General features: G+C 33.7%; 1 protein-coding gene across 2 annotated transcripts; it reads right to left on the bottom strand.

Moving 5' to 3' along the window:
- Positions 1 to 4,103: 4,103 nt before the first annotated feature.
- Positions 4,104 to 26,867, bottom strand: LOC149082681 (uridine phosphorylase 2). Of its 2 annotated transcripts, XM_089235953.1 has the most exons (9): positions 26,693 to 26,867; positions 24,852 to 25,062; positions 19,495 to 19,627; positions 18,339 to 18,500; positions 14,315 to 14,429; positions 11,226 to 11,296; positions 6,854 to 6,995; positions 6,109 to 6,255; positions 4,104 to 5,951 (listed from the first exon to the last, which is right to left on the bottom strand). In XM_089235953.1, exons 2-9 carry the CDS (start codon positions 24,875 to 24,877, stop codon positions 5,812 to 5,814), a joined length of 936 nt encoding a protein of 311 aa, XP_089092079.1. In that variant the 5' UTR covers positions 24,878 to 25,062; positions 26,693 to 26,867; the 3' UTR covers positions 4,104 to 5,811. The 2 variants fall into 2 exon arrangements, with proteins under 2 accessions (XP_089092079.1, XP_089092080.1); XM_089235954.1 differs by lacking the exon at positions 24,852 to 25,062 and having other exon boundaries at positions 4,115 to 5,951; positions 26,693 to 26,862.
- Positions 26,868 to 27,221: the final 354 nt, after the last annotated feature.

Consider the following 27,221-nt stretch of genomic DNA (forward strand, 5'->3'; position numbering starts at 1 on the left):
ATTGAATTGAAATGATTAACTGAATGATTGAATTGAAATGATTAACTGAATGATTGAATTGAAATGATTGAATTGAAATGATTAACTGAATGATTGAATTGAAATGATTAACTGAATGATTGAATTGAAATGATTAACTGAATGATTGAATTGAAATGATTAACTGAATGATTGAATTGAAATGATTAACTGAATGATTGAATTGAAATGATTAACTGAATGATTATAATAATGGTAATTTTGAGAAATAAAAATGATGAGAAATTGATTTATAAAAACCAATTATGAAATGATTTATGAAAATGATTTGTAAAATAATGAGAAATTGATTTAAAAAAACCAATTATGAAAATGATTTGTAAAATAATGAGAAATTGATTTAAAAAAACCAATTATGAAAATGATTTGTAAAATAATGAGAAATTGATTTAAAAAAACCAATTATGAAAATGATTTGTAAAATAATGAGAAAATGTTTTACAAAAATCATTTTATGTAGAAATTTTAATTTAATCGCCATATACCTCTGGCCACTTCGATCATTGATTAATACTTCGTGTAAAAAGGTAACATTTACTCAATATTTTTTTAAATAAAACTTTTTTCTCCATGTTTTATATATGTTACTGCCAAAGCCGGAATTTGGCCAGTTCGCGAAGGGGCCGGCCGCTTCGCGAATTGGCCAATTTCGTTATATATTGACCCGGCCAATGTTCGAAATTCTGACATTAGCCTGCCAGTTCACGAAGTGGCCGATGTACCGATACGTATCGGTATGCCGACCGTAAATACGATAACAAAAGGCATAATTCGGGATCATTGTGAAGTTGGCTTGTTTTTCGTAATAATTATGCCCACGTTAGTTATGGCAACCCATCAAACTGCAGTCTATATGCTTCAATAACTTTCCCCCCCCCCCAAAATTTGGCAGAAACAACTATATGTTTATATAATTATTTTACAGTTTTTCTCTCAAATTTAACTTTTTTTTCTATCGTCACATGGAGCTAATCCAATGCAGCTGCTAAATATAGACAAGTATCACATTGGCGTTTAAAAAAAATGGATTTGGCCCCTACCGAGCCGTCTTATATGAGAATATCGAGCTTTGGCCAAGGATCGCTTACTACTTTGCGAAATGGCCGGCCAAAGTTCGAATCATTTCTACAGTGTGGACATTGGCCAAAACTCTTGGCCATTTTGCGAAGGAAGAAAATCACCAAGGAGCCAATTCACTCTTATTAGTATCAAGAGTTTTATACTTATAGTATTCCTAAAACAATGGTCGAAGAAAAAAACAATCAAGGAAACAATCTTCGTTATAAAAAAAAATATCATTATTATTATTAAAGTTCAGAAAGAAGATTTGAAACCCTCGGTGTTTGAAAAATATGAATTAGTGTGATAAATATTTGTGATTATCATAATTCTGTGCTTGATATGAAGCGGGAGGCTATCGCTGAATATAATTGACGTGTTTTATGATTATCGGCACGACAAGAAAGAAACGGGGGGATGGGAAGGAAATTCTCCCAAAAAATGAATTGCCAAACTTTTCGAATGAATTCACCTTTTCTTGATGTGTTTGAAATAAAGTGCCACTATACAGTATTAGCTGAGCAGAAAACAATGAAATTTTTCAAAGACTTCTGATTTACTTAGATCTAGAAACGTATGAGACTAGATACCTTTACTTTTTTGTTGCTCTCATTAGTAAAAAACTTCTATGAGAGAATGGGCCCCCTATAGCAGAATATGATTTTGTTTGGACTCGGTTATATTCTAAAACTATCAACTAGTTGTTCGAATGACACTCGGTCAAAGCATTCATTACATTTTTCTGAATTCACGGAATTAAGATGACTGAGATTATCGAATTGAAATGCATTTTGATGAAAAGAAAATTCAATGAATTTTACGAATTTTATTTTCTTATTTTATGAATGATGCTTCCATCAATACAGTATCTAAATTTTTTTTTTCAAATGAACTTGATAAATAGCAGCGGGGACTAAAACCTAAGAGGTTTATTCCGTTGCGAGGTTAGTGATGAGAGGCCGAGTAAATTCTTTCCTGATACGGAATGACCTCTCCAGAATCTTCTTCCGCTCATGGTTTCGTAAAAGTTTAGAATAACACATGTATGTTCATGTGGGAAAGAGACGAATAACGCATTTTACACGCTTGTTTTTTGACAAATGAACCAGACAAGAGCACCGCGCCATGTTGGTGAAAGGTAGAAACTAATTATAAGAAATATGACTCACTCACTCACGAGAGTTTCAAATGTTCCCACACCAAAATGAATTTCAAAACTCTATTTCAATTCTCTCAAACACGGGATATGTAAAGCAGCAGTAGCAGCGGCAGAGAGTAAAATATCTACTTAACCTTCAGCAACGGTTATATAGACATAGGCTATTCCCATCTTTCTCTCGACACAAATCCATGTTTGTTCGGAACAGGAATTGACTGAAATGAGATTGTTTCATACAAGTTCGAGAAGTTTTCAATGCGAATAATTAATGCAGCGTTTCTCATCACAGACCTGCGACTGTATGGATACAATAACGAACAAATACCCTCTTTTTAGTTTAAAGGAACATCAATTTCGACATGTTCGTATTTCAGAGTACAATCAATCATATTTTAATTTCGATTTGAGTATTTCTTATTATCACAAAAAAATGAGTAACTTTGCCTGGTTTTGCCTGGTAACTTCAAGTTTCATGATCTCTTCTATCTTAAAGAAATTTGACTTCCATACAATATTCCAGCCAACAAATATACTCACCTTTTCCCATCTGAAAGATCCTATCTCACCCTCCAAAGAATCTGGTATCTACTTCATCCCATGCAAGAATTGTGAAAATGGATATATTGGCCAAACTAGAAGAAATCTAAATATTCGAGTTCTCGAACACCGAAGGCATGTTGAGAAGGGACGGACGGATAATTCGGCTATTGCCCAACACTGCTGGCAACATTCACATCATTTTGATTTTGACAAAGCATTTGTTTTTAAAAAAGCAACACACAATTCGGAATTGAATTTTCTCGAGGGATATTTCATCAGAACATGCCAGAATTTCCTCGTTAATGATGGAAGAAACACACCACCTATTTCGTCAGCTTGGACAGGCTTTATTAACCTCAGTCGTGAAAAAACTTTCAACACTTTACAACAGATGGCTCCCCAATTCGCATCCAAAGACCACTCGGACGCAGCAAATACAAAGGCGAACTCTTCGGACGACCAGACGTAAACATCACTCTTCATTCGTGTGAGTTCTGACCACGAGGTCCTGATGACGGCTCTCCATTGAAGAGCCGAAACGCGTCGACCATTCGACCAGTGTGATTTATTTGTCTTAAAAACGTGGCAATTTTTGTGTAAAAGTATTTCTTATTGTTAGGAAACGGGGATCTGTGTACAAGAATGAATACATTAATGTTATATTGAAGGACATTTATTAGAGTGAATGGACATAAGTTTGGTTGATAGTTATACAATATCAGTGGGTGTCAAAGCTGTAAAATAGCAGTGGGCGTTCAAACACAAGAATTTTGCAACATATATATATATATATATATATATACACACACAATAATACCCTGACTCACATCACCCTGCATTTACGTCGTCTAGCCCAAAAAAGCTTATGCTATTATCTGTGAATAAGCAGAAATAAGGAGTTTAATTGATAGATCTATTTTTTTCTCTTATTTTTGATCTCTAAAATCATACCTCGTCCTATATGTGAGTAAATACGGTAACGGTAACGATTTTAGTTACAACTGAGGTATGCTTTTCTGAAGTAATATTGCATTAAAATCAATAACATATCAAATAATCCTTTATTTTCTATGCACAATATATTTAACCGCAAGTCCTCAAGCGTATTTTGAAAAATGACGATTTCTGAAATCACTCCGTGGTTCAGATAAATTTCCCGAATGGGCCGATGTCAGAAGTTTGTGCATTCTTCCTGCATATATTTAGCAAATGGTCTTGGAAAAAAATGGGGTTGCACAAGTTATATTCTCATAGCATTCCTCGAATCTTGAATGAAGAGCAGTGACAATAAAAGAATGCAACAAATCCCACTCATGTATACTTTATAGATTTATTATAAAACTCAAACGATAATATATTAATAACACGATAATATATATAGCACAACTTTGAAACAAAACACGAGTCGAACGATAAATATAACATCAACAGCGATGCTTTTAAATAACGATATGCGATCTGAAATTATAAATATATTATTCCAGCTAAGACAAATAATGGATGAAAGCAAGAATATTTCATTTTTGATACATTCTGATTCATCGGACCATTCAACTTCACTGCGCTATAAGGGAAACTAGTGAAAAGACTCCCTATACAAAATAACAAAGATGTGTGCGAGCCGACGCGGAGGAATACAAAAGTAGGCGTGACGGAGCGAACCGGGCAAAACATTGCCCATTTCAGCATCTAAACTACGGGAAAACTTCCATCTTCAGTAATTTTTTCAGTTGTTTTCATATTATTCCATTAGTATAGTTGTCCATCTGCACGAACACAAATGGAGATATCGTGTCCTGCCTATAATTGCACCAACCAATGGGGAAAATTGAAGGAAGATGGAAATAAACTTCAGTTTCATAAGTGCACGTGGTTTTATATTAAAAGATGCATTGATTTTTATACAACATTTGTAAAATTAAACACATGTAGTTTTCATTTTACATTTCTTCATCATTTTCTTTTTCATTTCTGTTTAATGAGCATAATTCAAAATAATGAATTAATTTCACACGACTTTTAAACTTCATAAATATTTTTTGAAATCGTGTAGAAATTGGTTATTACTATTTGGGTTAGAATTTTTATGACGGAAAAACTGACAAAATATATGCTTCATTAAAAATTGCATGTATGTCCTAAAAAACTGATAATGCCTTAAACCTTGAAAATCAAAGAAACAAAGGACCGAAACTTTTCTATTTCTGGTAAAAATAATTTTGGGAAAATAATGTGAGAATGTGGAGTAGTAAAATGCAATTAATACTTTTTATTATTCTTGCAATGTGAGAAAACATGACAGTTGTAGTCATGATAAAAATAAATCCAATAAAAATGTTAAAGAATTTCTTATATGCGCTGAGGGAAAAAAATCCCTTCAAATTTCAAATAGTTTGTATAAAATTCCATACAAAGGTTTGCATTGTAACTAAAAAAAAATATTTGATAGCAAAAATATAAGTGCTCTTGTGAATTGTGATTTGCAATATTTCAAATTATGCTCTGTAGATCTGTTTGTAAATTGTTTATTGTATAAATATTTGTTTATATAAAACTTGTGTATGTGTACACATTGTTGTATATACATATAATGTTGGAAAAAAATATATTATATAAAAAACTTTTTTTTTCTCAAATTTTTATTTCATTTCTTGCATTCAAAGTTATTTTTCAGCCGTTAATATGCGGAAATATTCACTGCTATGAATTTTCGGAAACATAATGTTAAAAATGTATTTTATAAAAAATAGTTCCCTTAAGCTTTTTTAAAAAAAGGGTACTTTTATTGTACGAAAGTAAGTATTAATTTTTATTAATTTTTTTTTAAGATGAAGAATGCATAATTATTGGCCAAAAAGTGAAAAAAAATGGAATGTATTGATCTAGTATTTGGAATTTCCCCATTGGATTAATACGTTTAGGAAATGTTTTGCCCACTTCGCTCCATAAGGGTGTGATGCGGTCGCGTAGAGACGGCTCGCAGTCCTCAATCCATCTTCCCTATAGCTAAGTGTTCAACTTAAACCCATTCGTTTTTTGATCAATTTCGCTGCAAGCTCCTGTGGTCTTCGTTGCCATTCTTCGAGAACATCCTTAGGAGTGGTGACCTGATCACCTTCGAGTCGGTTCAGCAAAGTAACACATATCACAGCACCTGAGAAATACAAAAGTAAGAAAGTAAAAAAAAAAGGAATATTTTTGTTTGGTTTTGTCAATGACGATCTAAAGTGAATATAAATATAAAAAAAACGTATTGAAAATGGTTTTGTTTGATATTCCTTAAATTTTGTTTTAATGTTTTTCTGATTCACCTTTAATTCGTGCATGGTTGCACATCGCAGCAAACACTAGCGATTCCATTTCCATATTGACGACACCTTCAGCGTGGATTTTATTCAAGTATTCTAGCTTATCTTCTTCACAATAGTTGCAGAAAGCACCATCTAATCGGCCTTGCCCTGGGAAAACGATGCAGAGAAAATAAATGATTTATCCTTAGTATGGTGATGGACAGACATATTTGTAATTCCAATAGATAATGTATCACTTTTAGATATACCATGGTTATTTTTATACACCAGCGGGGTAAATTATTTTGAGACCTTCTAACCGAGGGGGTAAACGTTTATCATTCGATATAGAAATTTTGTTGTAGTTTTTTTGATTTTTTGGTGGTCTCAAAGCCATCTATCGTCCTCAAGTGTGAACAACACCTCTGTGTTGAAAGATTTTGACATGGACTGAGCTGATTTTAAATTGATAGATGTCTTATAATCTTATTAACCTGGATTACAACCAAATCCAATTAAAAATAATTTTTTTTTGAGGAGGAGAGGAAGATGATCATATCCAGACTTCTCACGCTTGCAGGGTTTTGGATAGTATCCTTCAGTTTATATATTTGTAATGCTTATTATGATTATATATATTTAACATATAAAATTCATTATCAGATATTTCACATCGAAAAAAGACAAAATTTCTTTATGTAAAACTAAGGAAAAATTTGAGATTTTCAACCGTTTAAGATCATGAGAATTATATTTGGGATATTACCTTCGTAAAAATCGTAAGTACACATAGTTTTGCCAAGCACAGTTTGGCAATGCGGAATCTCCTCCTGAGCCAAATCTTTAAGCTCTTTGGCGAGGTTTTTGTCCAGAACGGCCGGTCGCTTCTCAGATTTTCCTAGGATATGCTAGAACGATTGAAAAAATGCACAGTTAATGAGGGTAAACTCAATACATGTATCTGTATCTTTGTATAATTAACATACATATGGCTGGGCTACGGCAGGTGTAAAAAGTGCGACTGTACCCCTCCAGGCCGTAAAAAGATATACTTCTTATATCTTATAAAACAATTATTTCAAATGGAGGAGAAACACCTAAGCCTGCTTCCTCCTAACGAAACAGGTACAAAATTTTCATCACTCGGGATAGGATTTTTTTACTTTTTCACCGACAGAGAAAATTCATTTTTAGACTTTATAAAATATACATACATTTATGCCGTGAAAACCTAAAAATATGTCTTTATAAATAGACTGACCATATGTCTTCGAGAAAAATACGAGGAATTACGAAAAATCACCAATCATTGTGAAAGCGATACGAAAAAGGTACACAAATAAACTTGCCAATTGAAGCATTTGGGCCGAATAGCGGTCTATGTGACATTTTTGTGAAATCGGTTTTATGACTGAATAATGTTCTATATTATTCAGCTTCCGTTAGCTATATTATTAATAGCTTCCGTTAACGTTCCATAAGTAAGTTTTGGCAGAAGCCTCAAGATGTTGTTGCTATGCACCTTTATACAGCTGCAACCTGCGCAAAAAAGTGTTCTTTAATTCAGCGATGACTTTTATTGTGTCTGCTCGAAAGTTTGAAAAGATGACATAGACCGTTGGTCGGCCGAATGCTCCAACCGTTGTTGACATCGCAGAAAAATCAGTAATCATTGCCAAAAAAAAGATGTCAAAAGTAAGTAAAACCGCCAATTATTGCTAATAGAGCCGAAAAAATTGTGGGAAATGAATTAAGAAAAAAAGAGTGGTCGTGGAAAAAAATTCCTCTTCATTGCACTGCTAGAATATGCAAATAATTCTCTAAAATTCCCCCAATTCTGAAAATAATGAAAATATCATAAAAATACTGAAAGTCATGAAAAAACACTCTAGTGCGTAACAATAGCGAAATATGCAAACTCCTAAAAAATATGCAGTCATAGAAATCCTAGCCGTATGATCACTGAATCACTGAATATTTAATTATTGATACAAAAAAAAATCCCCACTTTGTATTTAAAGAGGGTAGCGTTAACATTTCATTCCCATACTATGACGACGATTTAGTAATTTAAAAACTAAATCAAACTAAAAAAAAACCATAAATAGAATTACAGAAAATTTTAAACAATTTTCTTAGCCGAAGAGAACGTCTATGTCGCAAGTGCTAATGTTGCCTCTATTTCATCAACCGGCAGGCGAAGAGGTATGATTCCAATTCAAAAAATGCTCAAAAGGCATTCAAAAATTACCCTGTACCAGTTTTGCGAGTCAAAATGCAGTGTGTCACAAAATAAAAAATCTGAGTTTTTATATGGTCTCCTTGCATTGAAACCTCCAATAAGAAAGTTGTTATTCTGTCTCTTCCGAGGTCAACAGAAAAAATTCAATGTTTTCAAGAGTGCAATATTTACTAAGATATTTGAATTCAAAATATTTACTTTGTGACATACTGTATTGTCACTCGTAAAACTGGTACAGGGTTATTTTTGAAAGACTTCTGAGCATTTTTCAAATTGAAACTTCATGATGGACGGTTGATGAGATAAAGGCTGCATTATCAGTTACGGGACACCCTGTACGTTCAAACGAAGCCCCAAATGTTTGGAATTTACATTAAATGTGAATATTGGTAATCAGTGAAATCTCGCTAAAACGATACTCAATATAACAATAAATCCTCACACAACGACATTTTTTTCATGTCTTGTCTAGAAATGCCTTTGTTCTAATGTTAAACTGATGCTCTCGGTACAATGATAATCCATCTAAAACGATATTTTTTTCTTGAGTCGCAAAGTATCGTTATATCGAGATTTCTATGTATACGTTTTCCAGGAATTATCTTACTTATATACCGTACAAATACAGCTACTGGAATTATTAGGATATTTATCAGTAGGATTATTTCTTAGGATACTGGAGCAATCTTTCGTTTTAGAATTCGAGAAAATTCTTTCAAAATATAATTACTTTGATGATAATGGGAAATGAGAGAACAAATATTTTTCAGAACTGGGAAGATTTTTACGAAAACAAAATTCATGCTGAGAAAGATAAATATAGGTCTGAATGAAAATTAATTGATTTTTCTTGATTGAATTAATGAAATTAGTTGTATGATAATGAGTAGGACCAAAACACAAATAAAGCAAATCAAATTTTATTACAAAATTTTTGGTTTACTTTAGTGTCAAAAATAATTTTACTTGGTATAAATCTGTTTTTTTGAATTTTGATTATTATTCTTGATTTGTTCTATAGTTTAATATTAATTTTCAGTTGATTTTCTTATAAACTTTTGATATTTATATGCTTTTTTGTATGTATATACATGTGCATACCCTTTCCAAAACAAAGTAAAATTATTATAGACTTTAAAGGGTGCACTACAAGTGCTAATGCGGTCTTTATCTCATCAATCGTCCGTCGTAGAGGCATAGTTTCACTTTAAAAAATGCTCAAAAGCTATTCAAAAACTATTCTTTACTAGTTGGAGAGTGAAAATATAAAATAACAATATCTAAATTTTTACACGATCCCTTTGTCCTCAAATGTCCAATTAAAAAGCTGTTGTCATGCATCTCCTGAGGTTAACGGAAAAAAAAATACAAGTTTGCAAGTGCAATATTCGTTGATATATTTGAATGATCCAAACATCGGAGAAAAATTATGAAAGAGCAGCAAAAACTAACTGACAACGACTTTTGAATTCGAATATCTGAGCGAATATTGCACTTGGGAAGTTGGAAATGTTTTGTTTGGTCTCAGGAGAGACAGGGTAACAACTTTCCAACTAGAAGTTAGAGGATGGGAGGGGGAACCGTATTAAAAATTTAGATTTTTTATTTAGTTTCATACTGTATTTTAATACTCAAAAACTGGTATAGGATAATTTTTTAACGTCATTTGAGCATTTTTTTAATTGAAACTATATCTCTATGACGGACGGTTGATGAGATGAAAGCCGCATTAGCATTTACAGAGCATCCTGTTACATTACGGTAAATGTGATAAATCCGGTTATTATGCATAATTACCGACCATTTTGGTGAATGATTTTGACATTTTGCGAATTTATCAAATTTACCGGTGTTTATGTATAATTCCCAGCTTATATTGGCAAACATGATAAATCGCAAATTAATTATAGTGTTACAACGGGAAGATGGCTTCTGACTTTGCATAGTCTTCATGACGGAAAGAGAGGGCTCACACTTTAGCAGTGAGGAATGGGAAGGAGGGGGGAGGGGAGAAAATAAACGCACTTCAAGATTGCTGTTGGAGTTCTTTTTCCCCCAACTCTCCCTACTGAAGAATTAAGTCCCTCCTTTCGTGATGAAGGTCACACAGACTATCTTCCTGTGGTCATACTATACTTAAATTTACTGGATAATTTTGATCAGACTTTAGATTGATTTGAATTGATGATTGATCATTTAATTCAGCCTAGGATGATGGAGTCGATCGGTGACGTTGACTATGTTTAAAAATGTTGATAAATGTAAAGAAAGCCAATATTACAATGCTGATAATAATTTAAATGTTTTTATCCTATAACACTTTTCTTTTCATTCAATTTGATTTTTTGGCAAAATATGTGTAGTGAAAGAAACTGATAATTTGTTGAATTTAAGTGATTTTTCCGTATAATTTCTTTCACATTTATCATATTCATCTACTTCAATCGGGAACTATGCACAATCACCGATAAAAGTGATAAATTTAGGAAAATGTATCAAACTTACAGAGACTATTATAATTATTAATTTTATTATAATTATTTTTACACTACAACCGGCAATCATGCATAACTTCCGACTTATTACATTCACCGTAATATATATATATATATATATATATATATATATATATATATATATATATATATATATATATATAAGTTTTTGGTCTGGCGTTCTCGCTATGGCGAGACTTTAACTTTAGCAGATCGTGTCAATAGTGAGTAATAGCATGAAGTAAAAATAGATGTACACAACGTTTATAAATATTAATTACATCGCAATTCAGTAGCATGTAGACCAATAAATAACACTAAAGAAAACATTAAAAGTAATCAGTTGTTTTTATCATGTAATAAATATATCGAAGATGAATTTTCTGTACGTCTACACTCACCAATTCCAGATATGGCCTAAGCATTCCGTCCACAACTTCTTCCGTGATAACAAGGTTACCACCGGGAATTCCTAAAAGACAAAAATAAGGAAGTAGGAAAAAGATACGAGCTTCGAACTAAATCCGAACTAACACAAATCAGCGATATAATGATTTCATTCTTCATATATATATATATTGTAATAATTCAATGAACAAATATAAGACCGTTTCTCTCTCTCACATAACGTTATAGGAATGTATACAGTATATAAAAGCTAGATAGGGATACATTCGGATAAATTTTATGACGGCTTTCAATTATGGGCTGTTATTAAATGCCAGAAATAATAACAAAAGTTTCTTCTCTAATAATAATTATTTGGGATATGATATTTATTGACATGACATGAAACTATTTCTCGACATTGAATCAGACAGTGTCTTCCAATGGATATATTGACGATTTATATCCGAATAATATGGTTATAATAGAATACATATTTCATAAATAAAATGGATAATATTTTTTTATAAGTTGCATTCTCTCTCTACGCGATCCCGATTTATTTACGACAAATTTGATCTTCTACATGTTTGAATTTCAATTTGTACGTGGAAATGAGTTTGATGCGTGGCTTACACTAAATAATAGGCTTAGAATAAATGTATATAGAATGATCCGTTCTTACGGTACATTTTTGATTTTCCCTACTTTTATCTATCAAAATGTCCCGTTCATCCCCGTATGTCCACCAACAAATTTTCGATATCTAAGATGAAATTATATATATACACTGAAGAGCCAAAAAAACTGGTACACCTGCCTAATATCGTGTAGGGCCCCCGCGAGCACGCAGAAGTGCTGTAACACGACGTGGCGTGGACTCGACTAATGTCTGAAGTAGTGCTGGAGGTAATTGACACTGTGAATCCTGCAGGGCGAAGATAAACGGAAATTATATCTTCCTCAAACAAGATGTTAATGATAATGATGGTAATGTGCTTTACCATTTTTAGGTAGTGTTTATTATTTTGGAAATCAATTGCTTATAATTTACCCTAAACATATAAATTTATAGAATTTAACAGAAAAAAAAAGACTTTTTCCCAAATAGTACAAAACTGCATCTAATATTGGATGTACATGCACAAAATTTCTGTGAACGAAACTACGAAGTTTTCCTCGTTTCGTCACATAAGTTCATGGAAATCTTTAATAAGCAAGTATAAATATTTGCATAGATAAATAGAAGAGTGTTTTCCCCCCCGAAAGCAACAAGAAGAATCACAGATGTGGTAATGGGAATATTTGCTGCGAGGTGTGGATATTCAATGGAATATCTATATGTGCGAAGTTTATATTATATGATAGACGAAGTCTCTGAATGAATTCCGAAAGTATGACTGGGACAACATAATAAAAAATGGTGAAGGCAGAAAAGCGACATTGTGGGCCTCTGAGACCATTTGAGATGAAAACTGCAGAAAAGGGTATAGTTTTTTGTTGTTGTCCCAAACATACAAATCATAAAAAGAGTTCTAATGAGTTCATGGTGTAAGGAACACAGTGAAGATTAAAAAAAATATGGTAACACTATGTGGCACATTTAGTATTATGGACGATGAATAGCCCCATAGCCCCCTCGTAGTTGGTAGCGCAGGGAAAAAATTTTGACCGTATCCAAGCTTGAAAGTTTTTCCAAACATCATCGTCACTTTATTTCTTTTTAATAATAGGTCTTCGACCTTTTGTTTTAGGCCTTCGACCATGATTCCCTGCAAAGGTGGGGGCTGATAGGGCTCTAGTCCGGGTACCGGGATAATTCTTAATTATTATTATTACTTTTTGCTTTTTTTCTACAAAAATTAACTATACAGAAGCTTGGGAATAGAATATCTAGCCCAGAGTCCAACAAGGATTCCAGCCTAGGCACCCTACTACGGGGGAAAGGTAGCATACCCTCGATATACATCTTTTAAAAATGATCGACTCAAAATGACCATGTCTCAAAAGGAACGGGGGAATAGTCGTAAAAAGAGGGCAAAAATCAAAAATTTCAACTATTCATATCTCGGCAATTTATCATGCAAATGTAACGAATATTTCTTTCTGCATAATAGACACAAGGATGTACTGATTTTATTAATATAACGTTTTGTTTGTTTGTAGTTTTATAAAAAATTTTGTCACAATAAGTTTTCATCAATTGTTATTTTATGGAAGCGAAACTATTAAAGCTCGATTTCTCTCTCTCTCTATTTTTTTTTTTTTTGCACAAAATGAATACCGAAATCCTCATGACAACCGGGTCAGTGGCGGTCATAATGATTTGATTGATTAGTGCATATTAAATTAGTAAATTCATATATTTTTACAGGTACAGCTTTTTCCAGGACAGTACAAGTCCACACTTACTGATCATTAGTCCATTTTCTTCGAAACTCAAAAAAAAAAAAAGTTTTGAAACATTTTGTCCATTTTCTTCGAGGCAGAAAAAAGTTTTGACATTTATGAAACAGACATTTCAACCCATTAAACCGAGGGCTACTGAGGTTACATCACCATATAATGTAATATTGGCTCATTGCAATCACGGACTGGGTACCACTGGCAATTTATTTCTAAACAAAATACATACATTGCAAAATATAGTATAATTATCACAAGTATAAAATCATAATGTAGGTATAAATCGAGTTGGAAGATGATAATCTACGTATGAATCGAGTTGCAAAATCATAATCTACGTATAAATCGGGTTGCAAGATCATAATCAACGCATACAATTGTAAATCAAACATACAACAAATACAATTACAAAGGTCACAATAGACAAATTGCCCAACGAGTTGGCTGAAAAAATATTGCATATCAAAAATAATAATCCTATATATATAGTATAATCATATATTGCTTCTCAAGTCCTAATTGGATGCAAAATCCTAAATCGCGTATTAAAATGTCATGAATCTGATCTAAAATCATAATCGGTCTCATCTTCAATTTAAAAAATCGCTCGGTTTCCACAACATTATACTGTTCTTGTCCCATCAGTCCATTTTATAACCCGGATCATTTATTGAATATATGCCGAGCACTTACTTACCAATTCCACCGCATGTCCCAAGACGAAGAAAAGTGACATCTCGACATCGAGCGTGGTAAACTAGTTTGATGACTTCATGGAGTAAGATGGATAGCGACGGAATACCCATTCCATGCTGAATAGGCGATAAAAATAAAGCTTAACCAACGGAGGAATAAAAAAAATATATAAAAAAGTAATGTATATATTTTATACATGAATGATGTTTGTCGAAAGAATCAAAACTACACTTTTCCGGTAATACTTTTCAAAGACTATGCGAAGAAACCGTAAAATAATTGCCTTTTTTGACAGTTATGATATAAAATAACCACACTAAATCATCATAAACTTGCGGAATCGAAAGAAAACTTGATAAAAATCTAAAATATGATGAACTAGGTTGAAAATACGATGCTTTTCATTCTGGTTACCTAAATCCCGTCAGTACTGTATACTGGGGTTACTTGGACCTAAAAAAGTGAACATTCCTATACATTTCTTACCAAAGGAATGTAATAGGAATTAGCCTTAAACATTAATTATGTACCCTAACTTCTACTTCTTTTGTGATATTTTTCTAAGATTCTAGGCTATTTTCAAAACAAAATTCGAATTATATATACATAATAAATTATTGAAATTTGGGTTCAAGTAACCCTCGGGTTTGGGTTACTTGGACCTAAACTACATTTCCCACAAAATAAACAATTTAAATAGGTAATGGGGTATAGTAGGACCTATATAGGATCTGGGAAATAAAACCCCCAGAGACATTTTAATTGTAAGAATGTTTATGTAATTTTTTTGATACTAAATTTAAAAATACCAAATACGCCGTAAATTCTATGATGATGAATGAAATATTTTAGCACACCGTTATATCTTTCTAGCTAGTTTTACTAAGGATAAGAATAATGTATGAAAAATCTACTTTTATACACTGTGACTGAAAACAACCTCCTTTTTTATTAGATTTGGTGTGGTATAGTTTTCTTCTCTACATCGCACTTTTCACTGGTAAAAACGATTGGATGCCTAGGTCTGTTTAAAAAGCAATCCTTCATATGGCTAGGGGTTACTTATAGATCCACTTCCTTGCCAAGTGTAACCGCATTTTCAGTTTTTTACCCACACTATTCATTACTTATAAATTTTCCTGTGTGGAGAGTGGTTCTCTGTCTAGCTAAAACAAGGAAAAGGTGGGAAAAGCAGGAACGCGTTGTTTAGCTCCTCCGACAGTAGCAAGTGATGCTGCTAACCTGTTAAAGAGATCTGGAATCACGTCTATATTTGCATAACAGCAGACCCAGTAGTGATTTAAAACATTTTTCTTTTGTCTTAGACTCAAGTAACCCCAGTTTACGGTATATAAAGTTTCTGGACTGTGTTTTTGGTGATCGTATTTGTGTGTGATATCATACGGCTTAATATAGATGAAACTAAACGCTACAAATTGTCGTAGTAGGGTCTCCCGTCCTTCTCATTGAAATTTTGCATCGAAATTCGTAAATAGTCTATGATATAAGTTTGTTACCATTACTTAATCGTACATGCACCTCGTAAACATTCCTCGTGGGAATTTTTAACGAACTGGTACGGGCAAGAAAGTGTTACGTATGTGTTTACATGAGTGACCTTAACGTATTCATGTTAGAGATAAGCTTGTTTTGTGTTATACTAGTACTGTCATCCTACTTCTATAATTTGAAGTGAAAATGACAAATACCAGAATGTTCATGCTATGTAAGTATCGTGTTGAAGGTCTGCCTGTTTCCTGTCAACAGAATTTTGAAAGTTAGAGACCGTCTAGCATTCGTGCCTTGAAGTAGGAAAACCACCTTCAGCCGACCGTCACTCTGCCGCCAACACGGTTCGAACCTGTATCCTCACGGTATGAATCCAGGATGACGCCCACACGACCACAACAACAACTAGTGTGTGTGTGCAATTGATTTTCCGCGGAATCTGGGAATTTCGTGACAGTATTTCTGGGGCTCCGCAGAATCAAAAGACGTCAAGATTTTAATTAATGGTGGAATAAAAACATATCTGTATTGAGGAAACATTCATGTTCGTGGTACAGTCTCGTCACCACCAGTGATCCACGCAAATAAGACATTGGAAACCTCTTTAATAGATATCACTGTATATACTTCTGTCACATACAGCTGTTTTATTTAATATTGACAGTTGAAAGAGAGAGCCATCAATCACCAGAAGACGAGAACTAGGACGGTCGTCTATTGGATGTGGCAACACACGGCAAGCAATGTGGGTGACATCACAACCCATGAACGGCAATTATAATTTTTTTTCCAGCGCCCATGTTCATACAGGAAGGAAGCGGGAGAGACCAAAGAAGATAAACGACATTAGTGGCGGGGAAAACCGTAAACAAATTCACTGCACTTGCGCAAAAACTGCAAGACGCGTAACATACCAGTACCGCGGGATTCGTTGCTCGAATGCTGCTGGCACTCGCTCGAGATCTTTTGTGGTGGATGGCCTTCACTTACTTTCCGTGCAACGGATCAGTCTTACAAATGCAGACTGCGCGTGAATGGTTTATCGCTACTAATCGCTTCCAGTGGACGACCAGCTTTAAGAGAGGACCGTTCTAATAACAGTGTCTATTGGAAAACTTTGGACGAATGCGCAATAATTAATCCGAGAATCGGTAGGGAGATGGGCTTCTGATCAGTACACAATTGCTGATGTTCAGGCAAAAGCAAAGCCGGTGACGAAGTTTCAGCCCGAAATGCGGATAGCCTTCTACATCGATACTTATGGTACAATATCTCGTGAGACATCAGATGCCAGCGGTACCCGATACAATCGATGTTTCAAATCATTACGAGTAAATAGTTTCTGTCTCCTAATATGAAAGTAGTTGTGATTTGATACTGTTTATGACATACAAGGACATTGCAATCAGACATATGAACAGTCTGTATACAGTGTGTCCTGTAAGTGCTGATGCGGTCTTTTATCTCATTTGTTTGTCATAGAGGCACGGTTCCAGTTTAGAAAATGCTAAAAAGGTCTTCAGAAATCACTCTGTACCAGTTCTGAGAATGAAAATACAGTGTGCCACAAAATAAAAAAAAAGCTACATTTTTTTACTGTTCTTCTAACTTCCAAGTAGAAAGTTGTTGCTCTGTCTCTCCCGAGACCAATAAAAAAATTCCATGTTTTTAAGAGCAATATTCGCTGAAATATTTTAATTGAAAAATTGGGGACAAGTTGGAAAAGAACAGCATAAACTAATGAATAATGCTTCTTTTCCTTATTTATGTGGGCTTTTTTCGTTTTCAACTTATCTCCGATTTTTGAATTGAATTCATTTTTAGCATTCTTCAAATTCGAAACATTCCCCTACGACGAACGATTGATGAAAGAAAGGCCGCAGTGGAACTTATAGAACGCCCTGTATATATAGAAACTCTGTACAGACGTTGAATAGTATTTACCCGTATGATACGGATTCGCGTAGCTTTCAGCTGGAGGAAACAAATGCAAATTAATTCAAGAAATATTTCCGAGTAAAACAGATTGCTCATTTGAGAACGCCATTGATTCAACTTCTGGTCATAAGCTTCAAGACATATTATAAATGCATTCATAAGACGGTTTATGCCAGTGACTAAAATGCATTCTCGTGTCTTGAATAAAACTCTTGGCCTGTCTTTTCTAAAGCGTAAATGTGAGTTGTATCAAAGTACTGAACCTTTCAGTCATCTCTCGTCTTTGGAATCACTCTCCCACATCCGCGTTCTCCACAATACACGGCAAGATGTTGCGGGGTGGCTTACCGAACAGTATTTGGTTAGGACGCTGTTACGACGACGACGTTTGCATCATTAAGGTGGAATACTAGAAGGATTGGCGAGGCTGTCAGTTGACATGAAAGCTTAGCTTTTGAAAAGAAGTATACATAGATTATAGATAGACGCCTTTTCTGTGGAACTCTATCGTCCACTAGTCGGTGAATGATTTTCTGGACCAGAAGATAGAGAAATATATTCAAAAGCTTAAAACTTACGCTGACAGATAACACTGGTCCAACTTTGAACATGGAATAGCGGTAAGAATAACGGCTGATGTCGTACAGTGTTGTTCCGGTCGGTAATTTTATGTTGAGTTCGCTCTGGATATAATAGGCGAAAGCTTCCATTCTCCGAGGTGTTCCTCCCATACAAACAAACTAAAAAACAAAAAGAAACTTTCAGTCTAAACGCATTAAACTGTTACATTTTCATTAATTATCAGTGTGAATTTTACAATAGTGTTCATTAATTGCTCCAATTAAGAAATGCATGGAATTCGAATATAAATATTGAAACCGTGTATCGGGGGGTGGGGGGGGGGGGCGCAGATGAAACCGTATTTTTGAAAGGGGATGGACATAAAAAAGGTGAAGAAATTAACTTTTAGTATAGCCTCGTGTGCTGACTTCATTATTGGTAAAATGTTGATCCGTAGAAAGTAGTAAGAATTTTGAAAAAATTTCATATTTTTAAGTGCAATATATTTATCGAATCATAAAATCACTATGTTTTAGTAACATTTTGTTTTGGCAAGTTTTCATTGGCTCAAATATTGCCATTTTTGGGACTGTACACAATGTGCACAAAATAGAATGCACTCAACCACTTTATTTATAATAAATAACTATTACATTTTTTAAAAATTATTTCGAAAATTACAGAATTTTTGCAACTTCTAATTTAATTTACGTTTCGCAATTTGAGAACCACGACCTCAATTATTGGCCATAAATGATTAAAACTTCAAAGTCAAATAGCTTCGTTAATATTTCATTTAAAATTATGCAATTTTTTGTGAATGAATTTTCAGAGCCGCATTTACATTTGCAATTTGCATTAGCATTGTAATTAGAAATTTAAATACACAGGGTCTACGTAAAAATACGACACTTAGGAAATTTCAGATATTTTGAGTAACCTCGAGCCATTTGAAAACTTCTTGAAATTGAAGGTATATTTCTAAAGCCAACGGTTATAGAAATATCCACTGTGCAAACAATTTGGGACACCTGCATAAACGAGAAAATCCGTAGAACCATATTGACAAAAAAGTTTGACGTAAAAGTAAATTAAAAAAGTTGATAAAAAAGGAAATATCAATAATAATAATTATAATAATAATCACTAGAGCAATTGCTTTTGTGTATTCACCTTCACGTCGGAGAACATTTCTTGCAAATCGTGAGAACCACTGCCAAGTGACAAGTGGTACAAGAAGTCTTCGCCCATCTCTGCAATACGAGGATTTTGTAAGAAAACCAAATCTCCTTCTTCCTCACAGGATCTACGAAAGCATTTAAGAATAATTATAACATATTTTTTTCATTCAGAGAAATTTGCAACATCTTTTAAATGAATATATATATTTTACTTTTTCCCCCGGGTTAAGCGTTTTGACACTAAAAATGGAAAGCTGGCTTCAGAATATCCTGGTCTGAAACCACAAACAAATAAAGCCATTTAGGAGAAGTGGTGTTTATTTTTGTGTGATCAACAACTCTACATTGTAGAGCAGAAACGCGTAAATCAGTAAAAGATAAAAGAAATTATTTATCTTTACAATGTACAAAATTCCCTTCGAATTACAAACAGTTTCTTTTTTGATGATAAGAAACCAATTCTTTTTCACAATTTTCAATTTTTTTTAATTAAGCGGGAAACATGATGGTATTTTGATTGATTCATCGATAGTTAATATAAATAATTGATATGATTTCAAAAGAAAAATTAACATTTTTTTCGTCATCTTAAAAAAATTTTACAATCCATTCTGAACTTCCTGTAAAATTATCCAAAATACACTGATTACGATAAAAGTCTAACTTGGATGTATTAGTAATTAGTAGATTTCCACCTAACGATGCATAAAATTTTTATTTTATAAATTTTCTCTACAAATTTGTCTCTACTAATTTAGATATATGCCGTTTATTTCCCAGTGGTAAAAGCCTTCGAAACTAGAATCTTAATTCACACGTCCAAAAAAAAAATTAATGAATTTGACTGTTATCTTGTTATTAACAACACCTTTTTTTTAATTTCTCTCAGCACTTGCCATTTTAATCCCGTTTTCGTTGTGAACTTGTCAAAAAACTTTTACTCGTCATTTTCCATTCAAAAGAGGAGGGGGAATGCTACGATGGATGGAAAAATACAGTCGACGCTCGTTTATAACGACAATACGTTATTGCGATTGTTCTATTATAAAGACCTATAGGATAAGTTCATATACGGAGAGTGACATCATCTTAGGATAAATAGCCATTTGGTGGAAGTGAGCTTTGGCCTGAATTTGGTCCGACCGTCCATGTACGGCCCTGTTCAGTGTACACGAGCTCTGAGAAAAGATTGAGATATTCGTTGCTTTTGTTGTCTAGTGGTTTAGGGTGCTCACCCGGCAAGTGAGTTGACGTGGGTTCGATTCCCCCGGAAAGGAAGTTGAATTTTCTCTCTTTCGTAAATTCATCCTCGCATCAGTCAGCTGTTAAAAACCTTCGTAAGAATGTTAATGACCAAAACAGAGTGCGAGCCTGCGAGTGACCAAAACAGAGTACGAGCCTGCGAGTGACCAAAAAAGTGTGCAAAGCATGGGAGTTACTAAAACAGTGTGCAAGCAAGTGAATGACTAAAAGAGTGACTTTAGATATACAGATGCACTGTAGGGGAGGGGGCAAAGGTATTATAGCACTGGGTGGTGAATTCGAGGAAAGCGTAGTCATGAAAATTGGGCTAAACAAATGGGAGAAGGGCGGCAAAATTCTAGTAGCCCACAGGCGGCAAAACTGTTAACTCGGAACACGTGTACCAAAAACACGGAAAATAAATGTGCAATCTTTAGGAAATCTAGACTAACAATTTTCTTAGTCTTTTTTTGCCAAATCATATTTATCGACTTTTTATCAATAATCATATTAGAATTGCAGAGACGTACGGAAATCCCCTGAGGTTATAATCACAGCAAATCTGTAATGAATATATTTCAAAAGTAGAATATGTTTACAAAATATAAGGAATTAATGTAATTTATTTACTCTAATTTGGTTTAAAATATTTAAGACGACAGAAAATTATAGTTGATAAACAACAGTTTTTTTTTATGACAAAAAATATTACTCCCTTCTAATAAATAATTGGAAATTATTTCATTATTATTATTTTATTATTCAATTTTATTCTATAATATTTTGACAATATATAAAGAAGAGCTGAAACGAGATTATTTATTTACATATTTTGTTATATTATGAATAGTTCATATTACATTGAGATGACACATTTTTATATACGTTTTACGATAAATACGATTCGTTTTTCCAATGAATAAATAATTTGTACATTATGATAGCATATTATTTCACTATAAATTTTACCCCAAAAAAATATTCGAGATTTATGAAAAAAATCGGAAAATTTAAGAGAAAATTTAAATGACGACAGAAAATAACAGAGAAATTATAACATCGATAACATTTTTTTAGACGTTATGGAAGAAGATAAAGATGCGATTTTTTATTTATGAATATATTTTCTAATACAGGGTGGACAGAAAGTCCCTAGAAACTTTAAAAATAAATAAAAACCGGAAAAATAACCGAAATAAAAAACGGTTTGCTGGATTAGCATCGCTAGGTCACGGGAATTTTTTTTAAAGATAGGAAAAAAACTTAACAAAACAGCCGATAGGTAGAGCTAGTACGAGCGACTTCGGTGGAAATATGCAAATGAGACGGTTATAAGAACTTGCGCTCCTAATCCGCAACCAGTTCACCGTTGTAAACCGTGTATGTGGAGCTGCTGCACTCTGCCGTTGCTGAATTTGTGACTCGCCTGCAATACTGCTGCAATAAACGATTTAGAGGCATTATGTTTGTTATTTGCGGATCCTTTCATTTGCTCGTGTACGCGACGCCACCTATCGACTGTTTTTTAATTATTTTTTTCCTGTCTTAAAAACTTTTTGTAGACCTAGCAATACTAACCCTGCAAATTGTTTTTTATTTAAGTTTTTTCTTTGGTTTTTACAAATTTTTAAAGTTTTTAAAAACTTTTTGCCCACCCTGAATACTATTTAAAAGATTTAAATTATATATAAAATAAAAAATTGAAATTTTCATACTTGTAAGGCAATGCTCAATGTATTAATGACACACGGGTAATAGAGTAATCATGCTCTGTCCAAGGAGTTTGTGTAATGATGGCATACTGTTTCACGTTTAATTTAACAAGACTAAATAAAAATTGCGATTTCCAGAAAAATCATTAAATTTAGAAAAAAATTGAAACTATAAGAGACAAAAACTTAGAGGAGAGTTATGATTAACAGCATGTACTTTTTTTTTTATAAATGTACATTAATATTATAAATAAGAACTAAAATGAAACTATTTTGTAATACATTACTGTGTAAATTTAAAAACTGTCTAAATCTAAAAAAAGTCTACGAAACATAAATTGCTGGAATTTTTAAATTCTGTCATGAACGACGTGACGCACACGTAATAAGACGATTATGCTAAGTTTTTCCGATGACTAAAGGAACTGTATTATGATAGCGCATTATTTCAAAATTAGTTTTACAACATAAAATAGTTCGTGATTTCCGAAAAAATCGTAAAATTTATGAGGAAATTGAAATGATGACAGAAAAACTTGGAGGAATTATGATTGATACCATGCATGTTTTTTTATTTCTTGATATTATAAAGAACTAAAATGAAATTATTTATTAATATATTTTGTGATATAATACTTTCAAGATATACAGGGTGTCCTGTAAGTGCTAGCACAGACTTTATCTCATCAACCGTTCGTCGTAGAGGTATTATTCCAGTTTAGAAAATGCTCAACAGGCGTTCAAAAAGTAACCTGTACCAGTTTTGGCAGTGAAAATACATCGCGAGGATCTGGGTTTGAACCGCAGTGGTGGTTGGGTGAAGTTGGTTTAATGTGGTTCCCAACTTCGAGGCACAAATGCGAGCTGACCTCCCCATTGAAAAGTCTCGCCACAGAGAGCAACAGGCCTACAAAGATACAATTATTCAATCATTACATTTCACTCAAAGTTAGAAAAAACTGGTGCCAGATGGCAGCACTACACATAACAAGCATTACACAGAAACAAACTTCACGTCAGGTTTCACTGCACGTACACGCACATTCCAACATGTAAAAATTCGTTAGAAGTTCCGCAGAGGTATATGTAGAGGTGCATGTATGGTTTAGTAGTAGTAGTGAAAATACAGTGTATAACAAAATAAAAAAATAAATTTTTATACGGTCCCACCGTGCTCTAACTTCCAATGAGAAAAATGTTGCTCTGTCTCTCCCGAGGCCGACAAGAACAATTTCAAACCTTCAAGTGCAATATTCGCTGAGATATTCGAATTCAAAAATGGGAGAAAATTGGGAAGAACAGCGTTATATACGGAAAATCCGTTTCACCCGCATTTAAGGCTGTTCTTTCCCGAATTTCCTCCGTTTTTCCAATTCGAATATCTTTGTGAATCACTAAGAAACATGGAATTCCTATTGTTGGCATCAGGAGAGACGGGGAGACAGTTTTATAATTTTAAGTTAGAGCAATGGGGACCGTACAAAAATTTAAAATTTCTTATTGTGTATCTTCACTCTCAAAACTGGTACAGGGTAATTTTTGAACGACTGTTGAGCATTTTTTAAACTGGAATCATACCTCTATGACGAACGGTTGATGAGATAAAGTCCGTGCTAGAACTTACAGGACACCCTGTATGATTGAAAGCCTATAAAATATAAAATGTTGTAATTTTTCAAATTTTTCAGGAATAATTCATATCACATTATAGTGATATTGTAACTTTTTTTTGCCACTAATTACTAATGGCCACCGACAAAAACAATAAATTGATTGATTGATTGACATTACATTGGTGACTCATTAGTAATGGAATAATTGTGCTAATGTTTTTTCCAACGAATAAATAAATTGTGTTATGTTAGCACATAGTTTTATAAACGTTTTGCTCCATCACCCCCTTCATTAGAAATTTTTTTCTGTCATCGCCCCCTACACAAATGAACCCATAGGATCCTAAGTTAAATCCGTAGCTTTTATCGCATCCTCGGACCATTCCATCGCCCACCGGGGAGAGGGCTATATTGCCCACTTTGGGAAACACTGTGTTAGTATATTAGTATTTCACAGTAAATTACTGTATTTGGTACACAAAACATTTGAGATTTCCACAAAAAAATTTTAAAATTTAAGAGGAAATTGGAATGATGACCGATAAATTTTATAGAGGAATCACAATTAATAATGAGTGAGTTTTTTTATTATTATCATTTATCGAGCCAATGTTTTCGAAGAAAATTGCAAAAAAAAATGTCTTTTGAGGTTTTTCAAAAAATCGACGACCAAAGCGCATGAGCATGCACATGCGCGTATTTACACACCTCGATCATGTAACTGAACTCTGGCGAAGTATATAGGTAGAAAGAGAATTGAATAAAGGAAATTCAACACTCACCCGTCGCCGTTGCGTTGCTGCTGCATTCTCCAAACGCTAATATGGTAATTAACTGTGAAGCTTTTCTTGTTATCAGTGACCGATAGTTATCTTGGATTGACCACACACACACATACAACGTAGTTTTACTAAACTTAGCAGAGGTCGTCGGCGTAGTAAAGGACGCGGAGATAACCACACACGCACACACAACACGGCTCTAGCGATTGCTCTGAAACAGATCGATATGAAAGGGAGAGGCTCACTTTTTTTTATGGACGTCTCTTATTATCATTATAATATCCCTCACTTCATCTTTGGAGTGTAATTGATACCCATAACGAAAGCTTTATCTACTTGTTCACGCGTGTGTTACAAATGATAACGTTTGTTGTTTTAACGCCGTTGTTTCATTTTGCGAGAAATTTATTATTATTTCATTGCCCTGGCATAGTAGCATCGCCGTCATTGAAAATTAATATGATGATTCGAATATATGTTTCTCATGAACTTGTGGGTCATTGGAAATAATTTTTATATGTTCGAGGGAATTTTTGAAACAATATTCCTTTTCTTGGGAAGCTTTTTAATCAATACCTTTTCTCTATGGATCCACGATCTCGTATTCAACCGGAAAATATCCATGGTATAGCAATTAACCGGGAAAAAAAATTAAAGGTCTAATAGCCTGGAGAATATCCACCACTTAGTAATAACACGGGAAATGTTTCCATGGAGTCGGGATTACCTGGAAATTATATCCATGGAGTAGGGATCACCTGGAAATTATATCCATGGAGTAGGAATCACCCGGAAATTATATCCATAGTTTAAGGATTACCTTCAAAATACCTACGGCCTGGCAAACATATGCCAGGCCGTAGGTATTTGGCCTATCAAGTACGTGTGTGCAAAGTATCCATGGCCTACAATCACCTGGAAAATATTCACGGCCTAACAATCACCCGGAAAATAACCATGGTCCAACAATCACTAGGAATTATTCATGGCCCAAGCAATTACTTATAAATTATTAAGCAATAACCTGGAAAATGTTCAAAGCAATTTATCAGAAAATATCCAGCAATGGCCTGTAAAATATCCATAGTTTAAAAATCACCAGCAAAATATCCATGCTGTAAATTCTGAAGGAATCAAGTCCCGATTCTACTATTACGATTGAGTAGTCATATTACTTCTTAGTCATACTGACATGTGACACATCTTAGTGATTAGACATATTGCTTAGTGATACGTCGAAGTTGGTTTCGGTTATTGTTGTCGAAGTTCTCAAGGAATCACCCATAAAACATCTCCGGTCTAAGCAATCTTTTGAAAAATATCCATTATCCATAATGGTAATAATGGTAATACCTTTTGAACGCAGTGTAGAAAAAAGACCAACGATATTAGCTGAAAATACCAAAAAATACCAATTTGGTATTTTGAGCTGATATCGTTAGTATTCTTCTTTCTATCCACGTCCAGATAGTAAGTGGAAGATATCTTTGGTCTAGGAATCACTTAAAAATATCCATGATCTAGGAATCACTTAAAAATATCCATGATCTAGGAATCACTTAAAAATATCCATGATCTAGGAATCACTTAAAAATATCCATGATCTAGGAATCACTTAAAAATATCCATGATCTAGGAATCACTTAAAAATATCCATGGTCTAAGCAACCTTTGAAATGACATCTATAATCTCTACAGCAGCATTACAATAACTATTGTACTGATATTCATCACGATTTCTCACGGAAACCTCACCGATATTTCAGAGAATTCAGAAAAACGTTTTTTGATCTAAACCATAATTTTTTTTTTTCTGACAAAAAAATTCTTGAAGCACTCACCAGGGAATTAAAATTCCTTATCACACAGTAATATTACCACGAATGGGGAAGACCAGACAGTAATAACACACAGTGAATGAAATCCGTCACTCTTTACGCAACAACTCGTCAAGATTACGTCGTGCTGAAATGACTTACGACATGCTCCGTGCGTGATTTCGTACTGAATTATTTTTTGACTGTGGTTTTTTTTTTTATTTATACCGTCAGAAACACGAATTTCTCACCGTTATTCGCCACTTTTTTTTGCTGATACCGGTTTGTTTTCCGCGAAAAAAGGTGTTTATCATGACGTCACCTTGAAAATCGTCGTGTCACCGGATATGAAAGGAAATGTTTGTTTGTGTACACACTCACAGTCTGGCTAAATGACTAGTATCTTAGTTACAAGGTCAAAAAACGCACGAAAACTTTATTATCTTCCTTACCTCCCTTATAACTAGACGAAAACAACGAGTTTTTACTTGAAACCAGACTGATTACAGCATGACTGCAGATAAAAATGATTGCGATTAATCGATACTCCGTG

Source organism: Pholcus phalangioides, unplaced genomic scaffold, assembly GCF_987345545.1.
Source record: "Pholcus phalangioides strain wild (caught in Gottingen) unplaced genomic scaffold, Ppha-v1.0 ptg000009l_1, whole genome shotgun sequence".
NCBI classification, from domain to species: Eukaryota; Metazoa; Arthropoda; class Arachnida; order Araneae; family Pholcidae; genus Pholcus; species Pholcus phalangioides.